Source organism: Danio rerio, chromosome 5 (assembly GCF_049306965.1).
Source record: "Danio rerio strain Tuebingen ecotype United States chromosome 5, GRCz12tu, whole genome shotgun sequence".
Taxonomy (NCBI): Eukaryota; Metazoa; Chordata; class Actinopteri; order Cypriniformes; family Danionidae; genus Danio; species Danio rerio.
In genome coordinates this window covers 40,026,501-40,044,049 of record NC_133180.1, presented here as the reverse complement: position 1 = coordinate 40,044,049, position 17,549 = coordinate 40,026,501, and the positions used below count along the sequence as shown (strand labels likewise).

General features: G+C 33.1%; 1 protein-coding gene across 6 annotated transcripts in view; it reads right to left on the bottom strand.

Moving 5' to 3' along the window:
- bmp2k (BMP2 inducible kinase) overlaps positions 1 to 17,549 on the bottom strand; it is a 53,897-nt gene that overhangs the window by 13,757 nt on the left and 22,591 nt on the right. For all 6 annotated transcript variants that reach the window (XM_073950311.1, XM_073950312.1, XM_005165303.6 and 3 more), the window contains exons 2-11: positions 14,736 to 14,854; positions 14,547 to 14,652; positions 12,712 to 12,854; positions 8,303 to 8,424; positions 5,797 to 5,878; positions 4,829 to 4,961; positions 3,690 to 3,793; positions 3,485 to 3,564; positions 3,271 to 3,395; positions 2,965 to 3,155 (exon numbers count right to left, since the gene is read on the bottom strand). In XM_073950311.1, the coding sequence (XP_073806412.1) occupies positions 2,965 to 3,155; positions 3,271 to 3,395; positions 3,485 to 3,564; positions 3,690 to 3,793; positions 4,829 to 4,961; positions 5,797 to 5,878; positions 8,303 to 8,424; positions 12,712 to 12,854; positions 14,547 to 14,652; positions 14,736 to 14,854 (1,205 nt within the window). The remainder of the gene's footprint in view (positions 1 to 2,964; positions 3,156 to 3,270; positions 3,396 to 3,484; positions 3,565 to 3,689; positions 3,794 to 4,828; positions 4,962 to 5,796; positions 5,879 to 8,302; positions 8,425 to 12,711; positions 12,855 to 14,546; positions 14,653 to 14,735; positions 14,855 to 17,549) is intronic.

Here is a 17,549-nt window from a genome sequence, read left to right as displayed (position 1 = left end):
TGACTAAAGATCGATTAAATGTGACATGTTTTACTTTCATATTACTGGAACAACCAAACAAGCACAATGTCTTGATCTAAACAGCATATTTAATTTCATAATCTATTAATAATAAAAAGGGTAATTCATCTCTGACAAGATGGGCTTTTAATTTGAAAATTCTGTAAGACTCAATTTTGATGGCCCCTATTGCATTTTGTTGACTAAAAGTTGCATTGCATCTGCACGCCAATTACTTCACATTTGAGTATTAGTAGACTGTCTGCTTAATATCTGCTGATATTGCTCCTTCAACAAACAATAACTAACTATAAGAAACTTTGCAAGTACATATCAACTTACACTAATCCGGTACATGCAAGTACATGTCAACTTACACTAACGGTTTACTTATAATCTATTGAGAATTAGATGGCATGTAGATGAAATGTAAATTAAAATCAACAAAATGTGTTAAGGGGACCATCAAAATAAATTATACAGAAAAATTTTCTATATGATGGAATGGTGCAAAAATATGCATTGTGTATCTTTCAGTGGAGTCCCCGTCAATAAACACATTATTGTGGGGCAGGTCACAACAGGGTTCCCACACTGTCATGGACACCAGTTTCAAGGACTTTAAATTACTTTAAAAGCACAATCTATTTTAAATCAAGCATCTTTGTAACTCATACCCCAGCATGTGCCATGAAAGTCTTAACTGTACTTAACCTTTCACTTAAAGTAAAAAAAAAATACATTAAAATGTTAAAGTAGTTGACCTTTTTAAACAGTCATGTTCAAACGTTAATGAAATTTGTTAAATTTAATACTGACAAACAATGCACATTTGATCAATTTTTTCAGAAACTGCATTTGAATATTAATTTAAATGCAGTTTCTGAAAAATAGATCAAATGTGCATTGTTTGTCAGTGTTATTGTACAAGATAATCAAGAATTTCTCTGTTTTTTGTTCTGTTTTTGACAGCAGCTCAGTACATTTGTTGAAATAACACCATAAGCAAATTTCATTTCAAATAAAATTTAAGCACTTTCATGGACGTATGTTTGTTTTTAAATACTTTCCAGGCTTTAAATCTATATGTCTGAAATTCAAATACTTTCAAGAAACATGGACTGGAAACTCTGTATTATAGAGAAAGATTGTACCCTTTCATTTACATGTGACACTGGACTGCAAAACCGTTTCTTTTGTTTCACGAGTATATTTGTGTCGCAAATGGCAATACATTCAAAACTATCTTTTAAATAATGCAAAAAAGAAAATATATATATATATATATATATATATATATACAATCTTGAAAAATGTTCATGAAGATATTTTGTACAATTACTACCATATATACATCAAAACTGACTTCTGATTTGCAATTTGGACTGGCAAACACTTTAATTTTAGCAATGTTAAAAGGAAATTTTCCAAATATTTAAATTGCTTGTAACTCTCAGACTTAGATTTGTTCAATATTCACATCTCATTCAAATATTGTCCTAGCAAACCATACACCAATGAAAAGTTTATTCAGTTTTTATTGATAAATCTTAATCAATCAATCAATCAATAAAAATCAACATTTATGACTGGTTTTGTGGTCCAGGGTCAGAAAAAATATGCTAACTTATCTTTTATAATTTCATTTAAGAATTGAAGTCAGAATTATTAGCCCCCCTTTGATTTTTTTTTCTTTTTTTAATATTTCCCAAATGATGTTTAACAGAGCAAGAAAATGTTCACAGTACGTCTGATAATATTTTTTCCATCTGAAGAAAGTTTTATTTGTTTTATTTTGGCTAGAATAAAAGCAGTTTTTAATAAATAAAAAAAAAAAACTGTCAAAATTATTAGCCCATCTAAGATATATATATATATATATATATATATATATATATATATATATATATATATATATATATTTTTTTTTTTTTTTCCTCGATAGTCTATAGAACAAACTATCGCTATAAAACACCATGCCTAATTACCCTATCCTGCCTAGTTAATCTAATTAACCTAGTTAAGCCTTTAATTGTCACGTAAAGCTGTATAGATTATATTTACTGTCATCATGGCAAAGATGAAATAAATCAGTTATTAGAAATGAGTTATTAAAACTATTATGTTTAGAAATGTGTTGAAAAACTGCTCTCCATTAAACAGAAATTGGGGGGGAAAAAAAACAGAGGGGCTAATAATTCAGGTTGGGGGGGCTAATAATTCTGTGTGTGTGTACATATATATATATATATATATATATATATATATATATATATATATATATATATATATATATATATATATATATATATATATATATATATATGTTCTTGATCTTATAAATTAAATTTTCCTCAGTTATCTTTGTCACTATAAAACACATCACAACATGGAATAAAAGATCTGTCACTACTTTCGGTGCACTTTGACTTCGAGAGAAAATCACCCGTTGAACCAGCAACTGTGTAATTAAAAAGATGCAACACCACCTGTATGTGTAGAGGTGTAATACACAATACCATTAAATGTATTATTAAAGTCTTAAAGATAAGATGTCAACAAACAATGTTCTTTTGACATGGATTAAGATTTGCATAAGAACTTAAGTTGCACAATGCAAACAGTCCCATATAATGTGGGTCATTTATTATGTGTGAACAATGCAGTCATCATGTGCTCATCAGCAGACCACAATGTCCAGTCCAAACAAGAAGCAACTGTCTCTCACAACACACACACAATTTACACCACTGTGATTTTCCACAGTTACCCAACTAGTCTATTAAAAACAAATCATCACTTGTATTTCCTGTAGATATGAACTATTGAAACTGCACCTGTTCCTAAATACAATCATTTATAAAATGTCTTTCAAAAATAGAAACTTGATATTGAAAATCTACAAAAAAGCAGTAAAGTCTTAAACCTGCTGGACACTTGTCCTGATCCCAAGCCCCTCAATACCTGTTGCATGTACTGTAGCTGCTGTGCGGCGATTTGCTGTTGATGTTGGATATTGTGGTGCTGCTGCTGCTGCTGCTGTTGATGATGTAGCTGTTGCAGTCGCAGGTCTCCAGGCTGCAGCTGCTGTAATACTCTGTTCTGTTGACTGCTGTTCGGCATCTGTGCTGCTGACTGCTGCCCATTTCCAGAAGCTGAAACAAGCACACACACACAGAATACAGTCAAACTAATTCCTCCAATAGGGCAAAAACACAAAACAGCAACAATATTTAAGAAAAACATGGATAGCTTTTTGGCCTAGTGTACCTGTGGTTACAGTCATTTTCACAGGAGTTACTGAGCTGGACAAAGGCAGAACATTGCTATTTGCAGCTTTAGGCCTTTGTCTGGGTGCAATTGACGTTTCCGTTGGTCCAACCGAATCAGTTATTCTAATAAAATAAATGGTAAAAGGAGGCTATTTTAATGGTGTTGCATTCAAAGAATGTGAAAAATTACAAACAAAGTGCTAAAATGTTACCGGGCTTTTGTCAGGCTCTTCTTAGCAGCAATATCACTAGCAGTAAAGGGCTCTGGCAATGAGGTGGGAAGGGGAGAATTCTGTGTGGCAGAAAAAAAAAAATAAATAAAATAAATAAATAAATAAATAAATAAATAGCGATAATTCTAAATGAAATAAAATTAATGCTTGTTATTTTCTGTAGTCTATGATTTAGATAACTTACAAAAAGATTTGGCACTGGACACTCCTTTCCAGCTAACCGAAAGGCAAAGTAAGAAACCTGATAGATGTCAGGTCTCTTTTCTTGATCAGGCTCCAACATGTATCCTGTGAGAAAAAAGGTAAATAAAATACATAAAATGAAAGTATGTATGTATGTATATGTATGTATGTATGTGTGTGTTTTTATTTAGCTTACAGTTAAGAGTGATTGCATACAAATTATGTGACAATGAAACTAATGTGATATTAGGAACAGCACAAAAAAATGCATGCATATAAAAAAAAACACACACACACACACACACACACAAGGTTTACATAGAAGTATCAAGATGCCTGAAAAAATATAAAGTTATATAATTGAAGTAAAAATTCTTTAAAAAAAATATTTTAATATATTGTTTTTGGTCACACTTTACAAATAGGTTCCCGTTAATGTCAGTTAATATATTTACAAACATGAACTAATAATGAACAATAATTGTACAGTATTTATTAATCATAGTTCAACATTTACGAACACATTATTTAAATCCAAATTCTTGCTTGTTATAGCATTATTTCTTATATGCTCTTTAATTTAAAATCAACTAAAAATGAATGACGATAATACCAAAAGATGAATAAATACTGTAATAAATGCATTGTTCAATAATTCTTCACGATAGTAAATATTTTAACGATTATTAATTCAACCTTATTGTAAAGTGTTACATAGCTCTGTTAATTCTGTACATATTTTTATTCTAATGTAGTTTAACATTTTCATTGACTCACGCTCATGTCATTCCTAACCTGTTTGAGATTTTCTGTAGAATTTCAAAGATAAATGTGTTGAGATCTGTTATAAAGTCTAAAAACGGTGAGGCGTTTCTCAAAATATTTTTCTTTTATCTTAAGTCTTTTATATTTGTTTATGTTAAGTCAAACAGGTTTGGAACAACATAAAAGTGAGTAAAATGAGTAAATTATGACCACTGTAATTTTCTGCTGAACAATTTTTTAAGAGAAGGAAAACAGCAAGAAGTACCTCCATATGACCAGTGGATGGAGCTATTGTTTAACTTTAATTTCAAAACACTCCCACAGTCTATCAGGAAATAATCTCAAACCTCTTGGGAATATCTGAAAGATGCTTACTGATTAAACCGTGCAACTTTGAGGAGAATTTGGAACCGTCCGGAACAGCAAAGGTTCCATCACATATGGCAACCTGACTCTCCCCAAATGGAAGTGTGAAGAAACACAGCTTGTACAACAAGCATCCAAGCGCCTGTGGAAGAGAGAGAAAACCAAAAGCTAGAATTCATCACAACATTCAACAGATCAGGTTTCACAGCTCTATTATGTAAATACTGCACAGTGACAATACGTATAATGGCTGACAGCTGCTTTTCACACTGTGACAAATTCAGAGAATGTATCTATTTTGGGACCAAGAAAATGGACAGGAAGTACTGTCATACATTTCCTCTTCCTAGCCTGCAAGTTCTGACACGATGACCATGAACTTCTACCATCTGTGATGGCAAAACTGCTTGTTTTTTTGTTTTGTTCTTTCTTCTCTTACGTCCAGCATTTGTTTGGAAGGAAATGCAGCTGTAAGACGAGGCTAAGCTACCTACCTTTCACAGCATGTCAATATAAAAGAGGAAGTCTGCCTTCATGAGGGCCTCATTCCTGTCTTTACAACACTTCCAGAAATCAGGAAGCTCTTTTCTTTACTTTACTGCTTTCCATCAGGCTCACAAGCTTTAGTAAACACTTCTCATTACATCTTCTTGCTGAATAACTTGATAAATAAAAATGCAATCTGCTCATTTCTACACCAGTACCCTGACTTCTCAATGCACAAAAAGAAAACAAATCAGAATCAACAAAAGGATTAACTCCGAAGCAAAGCCTGGATTTCAAGGATGGCTGTAAAGTACACCCTTGAGAGTTTATGGGAGGAAACCGGTTTGGCATTTGCATCTACTGTGTCAGTCTGACCAAACCAGCTCTCCAGCTAGTCCGAGTGTTGGAGAATGGAGAGGGAGTGAAAGAGAATGAGTGGGTGGAGGAGAGGGAGACTGAGGAGAATATGTGTGTGTGTGTTCATTGCTTACCCAGATATCAGCCTTTGTGGTGATGGCTTTCCCTTGGTACAAGTTAATCATCTCTGGGGCACGGTATGACAGAGTCGTGTACCTAAGCAGAAAGGAATGAAAACAATGAGTTAAAAAACTCCCTGGCAGCACAACTACTAACAAAATATTACATCATCTAGACAATCCGAACACATTTTGTAAATTCCTTTATATTGCAGAGGAATTGTAATTCTGCTTAAACTACCAGCTTCAGGACAGCAAATCCACCACTGCCCTGAGGCAACACCCATATTCTTCTATTTTGTCTACCACAATCGGCTTAATTGTGATACCCTCTGAAACTACAATGCCAATCATTCAGTCAAACCCACTGTGATTCTAAAAGAAATGTACAATTTGACAAAATAATTAATTAAATGCAGTTATTTTAAACATTCGAAATGAAAAAGGTATTACCTTTTACTCGAATCAAAATAACTTTTCAACACTGATAATTAATATGATATGCTGAGCACCAGCTAAGCATAAATAAAGCACAAAAATAATTTTTAAAAGGATCACGATACTTTAAGGTTATGATGCTGAAGACAAAACTTTGCACAAGAGTAAATTTCTTTTAAACATACACTACTGGTCAAAAGTTTGGGGCTAGTATGATTTTTAAATGTTTTAACATTAGCTTCTCCTGCTCACTAAGGCTGCATTTATTTAATCAAAAATACAGTACAAATTGTGAAATGTTATTGCACTATAAAATAACTGATCAAAAGTAGTTTATCATTTAATTTAATCATTTATTGATTTTAAAGATTAATTTTCAGCTTCATTACTCCAGTCTTCAGACACATGACCCTTTAGAAATCACTCTAATATAAATTATTATTGTTGTTGTTGTTATTATTATTATTGGTAATAGTAATAAAAGCAATAATGACTGGACTAATCATTCCATTTGAAACTACATACAATAAGTTATAAATTAATAGTTAATTAAAAAGTATTTAGCAATTGATTTTTTTTACATTTAATAAATGCCGCCTTGATGAACAGAATCATTTTATTTAAATGATTAAATAAAATTAATAATAATAATAATTTAAAAAAACAGACCCCAAACTTTTGACTCATAGTGTACATGTATTACGTGTCCCTAATTACTATCACTGTACTTGCCTTTAAATTAATCAGTTGGTACAATGCACTTACCAAGTACATACTCTGACTTACCCACAACACCAAACCTGTCCCTAACCTGACCCATATTCCACCTTATTGTACATATTGTTTATTTTATGCAAGTACCTAGCAGTTAAGGACACTTAATATAAAGTGGAACCATATATTTTACCCTGCAGAGCATTGTAATCATCATAAGAATAAGAAAAAAAATATATATTGTACTTATTTAATATTTTACCAAATTGTACATCAGTTCGAAGTAAAACTAACAAACATACACATACTGTCCAATAAAAAAAATTATATACACACACACACATTTAAAGTCAGAATTATTAGCCCCCCTTTGAATTAGTTTTTCTTTTTTAAATATTTCCCAAATGATGTTCAACAGAGCAAGGAAACTTTCACAGTATATCTGATATTATTTTTTCTTCTGGAGAAAGTCTTATTTGTGTTAATTTGGCTAGAATAAAAGCAGTTTTAAACTTTTTAAAAAACATTTTAGGGACAAAATTATTAGCCTCTTTAAGCTATTTTTTTTTCGATAGTCTACAGAACAAACCCTCGTTAAACAATAACTTGCCTAATTACCCTAACCTGTCTAGTTAACCTAATTAAGCCTTTAAATGTCACTTTAAGCTGTATAGAAGTGTCTTGAAAGTTATTTAGTATAATATTTACTGTCATTATGGCAAAGACAAAATAAATTAGTTATTAAAAGTGTGTTATTAAAACTATTATGTTTAGAAATGTGTTGAAAAAAAAGTTCTCTCTATTAAACAGAAATTGGGGGCTATTCTGACTTCAACTGAAATATATATATATATATATATATATATATATATATATATATATATATATATATATATATATATATTTACATTACATTTACTAATGTATTTACGAAACAAACTAATAAATCCAACGTGTACAGCATTTATTAACCGCAGTGAAATGTTACTTGTGTTTGTTAACATTAATTCATTTAAAGTCCATTTAAGGCCTTAACTTCATCTTTGCCAACATTTACAAAAAGGTTCCACTAACAATACATTTATTACAGTATTTATTCAATTGTTAATATTTATTAATCAAAATACAGTAGTTTATCTTAATACATGTATTCTAGTCTTTGATTCGTTGAGTTAAAGTTTAAACTATGCGTTTTCATTAATCAATGTTAACACATATGAATAAATACTTTAATACATGTTTTTTCATGTTATTAAATAAATTAGCTAACACTTATTAATAGAACTATTGTAAGTGTTGGCAAAAAAAGTGAAAGTACGATTTGTAAATCCCGCTGTGATTCAGAATTCCCCTCTGCAGCAAGCCTTACTTCTTGATCTCATCCTCCACAGCGGTAATTCCATCTTTATGTGGAAGCAGAACTTTGTGTGTGGCACTTCCAAAGTCACACAAAACATAGTTTCCCTGGTCATTTAGGAGGATGTTTTCTACCTGTAAACACACACATTAGTGACATATGAGAGCACTTTAGGTCCAAATACAGTAAACTTCCAACACTCAAGAGACAGAAGCAGAAGAGGAAGAAAAATTAATAATGAAGAGCTAAATGGTTTTATTTTTGGTAATGGTGTTCCTTCTGCACAACAGAGAACATGCTGTGCACCAATGACTTCCTGACATCTTAAAGGGGTGGTCCACTACCATATCATATTTAAAACTTCAGTTGATGTGTAATGTTGCTGTGTAACCACAAACAACATCTCTGAATGTTATACACTCAAAGTTCAATGCCAGGAGAGACATTGGCTTTAACAGAGTTAGCTTAGCAAAGCCTACAGTAAACAAAGTTTGGGGACTACAAAACAAATACATCCAGGTTAATGAAATCATAAACCCTTCATGTTACATGCATTAACCAGGCGCATTCACCACACACATACACCCCGCGCAGCAAAGGGGCATCGCTTGGGGAGTAGCCAACCGCTGCTCTGACTGAATTTAATGGCATGATTCGTAGACGCTTTTCCAGGTGACATGGAGCCGATCTGCGAATCACAGCACATTATGTTAGCTGACCAATCAGAGCCTCTTGGGGGCAGGCTTTCAAAGAAACTAGGAAATATGACAGTCGTTTTCATGTTAGCTGAGTAGCTATATATAATCAAAGTAAGATAGATGAACAAATAATGTGATTTATTAATTTATTATTATTATTATTATTATATTTTTAATAAATGAAGCATGAGCACACATTGCTTTGCATCTTATAAACACAACCAAGCCTTAAAAACACAATCTGGACCACCACTTTAAACATTAACGTCATTTTTGAAAGAGAAAACTAAACATCTCAAAGCCACAACTTGGTTCGGAAGTCACGTGACCAGTGCATTAATAACTTTTTTATACTTGTAGGTTAATCCAACATTTATAATAATTGCAGAGAGATCGCCTCCTGAGTCAAATTCACATGTATGAAAGCATTTTGGCTTCCCTGTAAAATATAATGATGACAGAAAAGTGTGGTGGGACCTAAATGCTTTCTAAGGTTATTAATTTAAAGAGTTTTCTGTCACTGTTTGTTTAGTCTGCATTAATGCATTCAGGTGTAAAACAGCACAATTAGACATTAAAAAATTGTGATCTCAATTGACCCTTCGCTAAGCCACACCCAAAAAAAGCCACCCACCAATCATGGCTTAGCAACCGTAGCTACGTGCAGGGGCTCTGTCAAGCTTTCGACACAAGCCAAAGCGATGTGCAAATGGATTGTGCAAATTTGATATGAACCCGGTATCCTAAAGGTTTGGACAGGGTGGTGCAATTTTTTCCCTTTTTAAAACCAAAAACCCAAGAGGAGAGACGCCAACGTGGATCAAACTCTGTGAGGGGTGCTAAAGGAGCAGAGTTAAGTTGGTTTTGTTTCGATATTCCTAACAGTCATAGATGGCAATAACTCACACACTTTTTACCCTAAACAGATCTAAACTGTTTTCCTGGAAAAATACAAAGCAGGTTATGTTTCACAGCTGTCTTGTTTCTTTTTTCACTCGATATTATGAGCACTGCTCCGTTTAAGCCCTCGCCATAGTAGTCATCCTAATAGCAATCATATTTCCATCCGTTTCAAGCTACGAATATTTGAAATTACATATCAACAGAACAAAACAGAGATCTGATCACAAACTGAGCACTTGCAGTCAATATAGTTCATCCGCAGTGGTTTTTCAGTATTTTATAAGCCTCGATGACAACATCCATGATGGATCTACAAATCACTGATGTTTTCAGCAGTCTTTTGAAGATGTATTCATTGGTGATGATGTTATAGCAGGATAGTGTCTGCTTTTATATTTGGTGTCTGATTAATATTTGCTGGTAGGGAAAATCTGTTCACTTCTGCTATTTATACTTTGATTTGCACTTCAATTTATTAATTTTTTTCTTCCACTTAACACCAAATTAGAATGGAAACTGGATAAAGAGCACACAAACATACACACAGTTATAGTTAATTTACATTGTTATGGGTCAATGAAGCTAATATTTGGCACAAATTCATTAATTCCCCCTTTCTGGCTGCTCTTTCTATGAATGAATGATGTAGAAGAACTGTCCATGCGTGTTTCCTGGTCTGTTAGTAACACTATATTTTATTGCACTAAATTAATCTATCAGGCTTTTTGGCTAAAAAAAGAGAAATCACTGTTTAATTTGTTATTATTAGATTATTTTTAAATGTCGCCTCTCCTGCTGTGTATGAACTAAGCTGTTGAATGGTCAGCAAATGAGGCGGCTAGGCTAACCTGGCTTCAATTTTGATTCAATTATTCTCTAATCGCTTGCCTATTGAGTGGTGAATATACCCTAGTAATGCTTACTGCAGTCCTTTTTTGGATATCTCACCTGTTTACCAAAAATATCTAATTATATCCCTGGCAACGACTGAAACTAGCGCTTACACATTGTAATAGACGAGCCAGGCACGAAAGCTTGACAGGCATAGCAACAGTAACTAAGGAGGGCAGGGCTTAGCGAAGGGTCAATTCAAACCTGCGCAACAGGAAAGATAAATGATAATGATTTGCAAATGTTTATTAATCCTTCGAAGCATTGCATTCAAATCTGAATCGAGAGACATCCAGTTTACACTTTTTCAGTTAGTTACAAATAATTAAATAACACAGAAGAATTGGGAGAACAGTTTATAGTTTAGATATAAACACTAATGTTTACGGTAAAGATTAAAATCACCATTAAATGAAACATGACGCTGGTGAAAGCAATTACCAACAGATTGCGACAAACAACTATCAAAATTATGTCACTGAATAGGTTTTCAAAAATAATACACCTATAATAAAACGAAGTTTTATGTGTGAATTGTTGAATCATTAATTGAAATTAAAGATACGTTGTACAAGATTGTAGATTTCTATATTTAACATTATCAGCAACAGTAGCAAAGATCATATTTCATATTGAATACTTTTATTTTTTCAGCTGGTATCTTGATTTTCTATTTTTATTAAAATTACAGGTTTGAAGTTCTGTTTGTTAAAAGCAATGTTTTTTGCACCAATACTTTCGTTTAAATGGAAAGCAAATGACATTTGTCTCCTTTTTTGCTGATTCGAATAATTGTCTGAACTTGTCTGACTCAAAAACCAAAGTGTGATCCGAATTGCAGATTTGTGATTTGTTACACCACTAATTCCGTGCTATGTGCATGTGTTGTGAGAAAATGCAGCACGTATTCTTAATTTGTTTGCATTGTAAGAAAAATGCAACGCCTTTTCTTCATTTGTTAGCTTTGTGTGAATTTTCAACACCTATGCTGTCAAACTGATGAAGATCTTTTCTTAATTTGTTAGTTTTTTAGTTAGTAATCGCATGCGTTTTCCTAAATTGCAGAGCTCTTTTGGCCACCATAGAAAAAGACTAATACTTAAAATAAAAGAGGTAAAGATAAGAGTAAAAGAGCAAGAAAACAAGTTGCAACACCCCGAGTAAGCATTTATAAAACAACTTTCGTTGCCTTGAAGTGACAAGTGTGAAATTCTGCACACTATATTTGTATCTCAACATGATTACTCTGCAAAAGAAGCCTCCACTAGGGCTGTCACACATATTATAAGCCTTGCATGAGCACTTTGTTTGGAATATTCTAATCTTTCTCGTTCCCTCGATGACAAACAAGGCACACATTTCTTCCACTCCAGTGTTCAATAATTTCCCAATTATTTTGAGTGTGATTGGTCTTGACTGGTGGGAAAAAGTGTTTGTTTGAATGGCACCATTGGCCTGTTCCCACACTTCTCTGCCAAAAGGGCGGCCTTACTTCATTCAGCACTGCTGTTTTTCACAGAAACAGCGTAGCATGCCCGTCTTTGCTAATGCTTGCCACTAATAATGTTTGTGAGTAGAGTAATTGGTTTGAGAGATCATGTCTGGTCTCATTGTGTGGAACTGGAATGAACAAGACATGGTTCCTTAAACTGACAATGAGTGTCCTAAATTTACCCAGCCAAAAAAAAAAGAAAGAAAAATGAAAGAGAATCAGTGATCAACCAGAGTCTCATACTTGCTCTCCAACATTTATGAAACGGCACAGATGAAAGCACAGACAGGTCAGTGCTTGTGTATACAGCTTCACACCTAAAGTGAACTTTTTCAATAGTTTGGAACGATTTGTAATATGCTGATCTTTTCAATCCATCTGGAGCTGTTTATAAGTAGCATCAAACTTTCTATTTCTAAGCTATTTCTATACTGTACCTTCAGGTCCCTGTGGATAATTGGAGTTTTACACTGGTGGAGTCTGGCAACAGCTTCACAGGCATCACAGAATATGTTGAGCACCTCTGCTTCAGTGAATCCAATGTGCAGCCGCTGGTTCATCTGCTTCACCACCTGACCAGCTACATGGCACAAAAACATTTATAGTCAAAAAATAAGCAGAATCTCTTTGGGTATTTCGGTTTCAGATGGCCTTGATAAAATCAATTAAATCCATTTTGTTCTGTGTTAATATTCTGGTGTTTATATAATATTCTTTGTATTTATTAACTGCTTGAGCCTTTTTTTGTTTTTATTTTAGTGTAAGTTGTAGCAAGTTTGCTAAACATTTCTATTAAGCTTGTTTTTTTAAGTTTAGTAACTTTGGCACCTAAACTTTTATTTAATTTCATTTCTATTAGTAATTTTTATTTATTTTCAGCTTTTCATTGACTATATCCAAGTTTACATGCAATTTGTAACCTTTATTTTAATGAACAAAAATTTTTATAAAAAAAAAAAAAAATCAGAAATTTCACTTTGTACAGTTGTTAATTAAGTGTGCGACGAAAAACCATATAAGCCAAAATAAATAAAAAATAAAATAACCATGTGACATTAATTGTACTGGGGATATTTTGGCACGACCAAGAGTCTGCATTTTAAACATTAATATAGTCTCACACGAAAAAAACAAAAGCGTTTATGTCCTCAAGGAAGAATAGAGATGCCGCTTGCTGTCATGTCTGCTTCGGACATTAAAAGGTAAATCCTCTGCAAAAAAAAAAAAAGAGCCTAGATGATATTTGAATTAAAAAGGAGAACAAGAAATGGGAAAATCCACCGAAAGAGGTGAGTGGAAGAACCGTATATGTGATGTGATCTCTCTCTCTCTCTCTCTCTCTCTGAATGCGCTGAGGAGCGTTAAACAGCAGAACAACAGTTAGCCTATCAAAATAAACCACATTCCATATTTAATAAAGCTGTATCAATGCAGATTTCCAGCCAGTCCTGTGTAAACTACGGCAAGCAGTGTTTATTTGTTTATACATTTATTTATGTCTTGAGATGCCAGAGCGCGAGAACAGTTTGTAGTATATACTACAAAGCGTACCTGTGTATATTTCAAAATAAATGACAATATTTAGTGATGATGTCTGCATTTTATGTATTTATTTATTTATTGTTAATAAATTATTGTTATTGCCTGTACTGTAAGAAGGTCTATGCATTGTACATTGTTCATACTATATTTTCTGCTTTTAAATAATAATAATAAAAATAAAGTTGAAAAAGTGATATGATGAATTGGAGTTATAATGTTATTCCACACTATCCTGACATATACCGTTCTTCCACATTTAAAAAATATAAAAATTACAATAGCTTTAGGTTTTTTTAATAGTGACACTGAAAAACGCTAAATTATACTTAGAATTAAGAAGCTTTTTTGTCTGTCTTCAAGCTAAATAAAAATATATAATATAATGTTCCCAATCCAAATAAAAAATTCTTAGTATTTAAAATGTTGAAAATATTGACTCATATTGTTCTTTGCCTCAAGGCATCAATTGTTCTCTTAAAATGGTCACAAAAACATTTATTTATCCATATTTAAAATTGTTCTGTTCATATTATTATTTTGTCAAGACACATTAAGGCTATAATAAAAGTGAAACAACCTAAATGTGTTTACAGTCAGCTAATGTACTGGGATGCAAGTATGAGCTTGTATTTCAGGAATTTAAAAAAATGACACACATGCACGCACGCACACAATGCTTAAAATGCATAATGTTTCTATTATAGTGTACTTTACATTAAAGCTGCATTACCCTTGCAATACTCCATCAGTATCAGAACCTCCCATACACTGTCTCCCACTGCGTTAGTTGTAGAGTCCAGATACCGCACAATGTTCTTGTGGCCCGACAACTCTTTCTAAGGAGATGAAAACAAAACGATTCAGTAACGTGATGTACTGACGCACTTACACATCAACAACACATCCCAGCTTGACTCACCATGATAGTGATCTCCCGTCTGAAGATGTTCAGATCGTGGACATTGTTCACGTACATCCTTTTCAGGGCACATCTTACTCCACTATGTGTGCGGGCCAGAAACACCATGGAAAAACCTCCTGGATAAACAAACCCACATATATATATTTCACGGGTTAGTTCAGAAGTCCATCATATCAGCAATCAACACATATTAACAATCAGTTTTACAAGCAATTGAAGCATTAAATGGGTGGTCCAGAGTGTGTTGTAAAACCTTTATTTTACATCTAAAGAGTGTGGTTGTGTTTATAAGATGCAAAGCAATGTGTGCTCATGCTTCGTTTATTTATATATATATATATATATATATATATATATATATATATATATATATATATATATATATATATATATATATATATATATATATATATATATATATATATATATATATATATATATATGAAGAGGACACAGCTGAACCTCATGCCTGCTCTCTAAAATCAGACTTGACAAGTGTCTTTCATATATATTTGCAATAATCATGTATAAGTAATCTGAAACATTCACATATCATTAGCAATTTGTTATTTGAGAAGTATAACTCACGGAAAGTGGCCACATAAAGAGACAATGCAGAGCTGCTGAAGATTGTGGGTGTTTACAGCGGTGTGATGGAGAAATATGAATTTGTAGCAAAAATGTTAGCGGTGCAAAAACAGCATTTCCCTTTGTTTACGTCCTTTCTACAACATACTATAAAAGCTAGAAACTATGCATGTAATTAGGGCTGCACGATTAATCAAAAAAAGTTCACAATCTCGATTCGACCCTACAAACGATCTTAATACAGCTTTTCTACGATTCAGCCAATATATTTTCAAGATCCGGAGAGAAGCACAAGTCTTCACAGGTACATGAACACCTTCAAATGGCTTTAAAAGTGTAACATACTGTATTTATAAGGTACAATTCACCCAGAAATGTCATTTCTGTCTTCATGTAGTGATGTATTTGCGGCCATGAAAAATCAAACATGAGCTGACCACGAGCTAGCAAGAACGTGCACGCAGCACGCCAATGATGGCTACTTTAGTGAACAGAACCTGCATAGTCTGTGAATAACAAGTAATAAAGTTGTAAATAACATTCAGTTTGTTGCACAGAGCGATCGTTTGAGAACCGAACTGAAAGAATTAATTGAATGTGTGTGTGCGTTTTATCACAGTAAATCACCAGTGAAAACAAATGGTCTAATAATGCTGTCAATGACAAATGACAAGCACATGTCTTAAACATAATAAATCAATTTTATAATTATAAATAGTTATATTCTGATGTCATAATTTTACTGTGAATTAACAAACAGGACATATTGAAAGTCTGTTCAAGTCCACCATAATGACTGTAGAAAATGTACTGTAGCATTTTAAGCAACAGTAGACCAACACATAAGCCTAATATTATTATTTGTATTATCAATTGTTGTTTTATCATATCGTCACTTGGGAATTATAAGGTTCTATCTGACAATTTTATCAAAATTGAGTTATTGTTAATGTTTACATTAAGACTTAAAAAAATGTTGCACACATATGGTTTGCTATATGGATTGCAAAAACTTTGAAGCTCATTATTTCAAAATCATTCAGAACGCTGATAGAACCTTATAATTCCAAGGTGACGATATGTTTGAAGATTAACTATAATAATAGACTACTCATATTAACCTTTATTTTACATCTAAAGAATTATGAGAAAGAATCATGATCTTGATTGTGACTTACATTTTAGCCAGAATCGTGCAGCCCTACATGTAATAAATCAATTTTAACAAATGAAAATACTCACAGGTTGTGACATTCCACAGCTTCGTCTATTATGGTTAGAGCTGCTCCTTCTTTGAGGAGTTTTTAGCCAAATCAATACTGAACTGGGAGAGATTCTGGAAACTGTCCTGTCAAATGCTAGAACTATCTTTTTTTATAATTCTATGGAACATAATTAAAACTAAATTGTAAGCACGTCTCTTTTTGTGTCATGTGCTTTGTAAGCCCAAATACAGAAACAGAATGAGCTCTGTGGAAATATACATTTTAGCTATAACATTACAGTGCCTCTGGCCACGTCCATTTGCTGAACAGGGTGTATGCGCCTGACATATGCACGTAACAAAGGGTTTATGATCTCACTAGCCTGAATGTATTTTTTGTAGTCCCCAAACTTCATTCACTGTAGGCTTTGCTAAGCTAACTCTGTAAAAGTCAATGTCTCCCTTTGCATTGAACTTTGAGTGTATTACATTCAGAGATGTTGTTTGTTTACACGGCTGATATCACAGTGGATGACCCTTTAAGCAATGAGGTGACTGTGAGGTGTTTATGTCGACATGCCAAAGATGTACAAAGAAATAAATGCACAATCACTTTTAAAACACAGAATTTGCAAACAAAGGATTTCAAAGTTGAACATCACGGAGATTGTGACAATATCAAAATATCAAAGTGTGAATGTTGAATTTGGTTGGAAAACAAAGCAAAACTTAAAGTGTGTCATGTTTGAGTTTGCACTTTGGAGAGATGGTGAGTATCTGAAAGAAACAAAATGGCTGATATTACTGCCATTTAAACAGAGACAGGTTTGGGTAGCACTGTGCAACAGAAATGAGAGCTGGAAATGAACAATTTAAAACCCATTACAACTGCCCACGTCTCATTTCAGGAAAGCAAGGAAGACACCTTCAGTAAATGGAGTTCTTTTCGTTTTTATTCTCTCATCTGAAGCTGGAAAACTTGTGATTCCCTGCTGAACGAGTGAACGGATCTTAAAGGA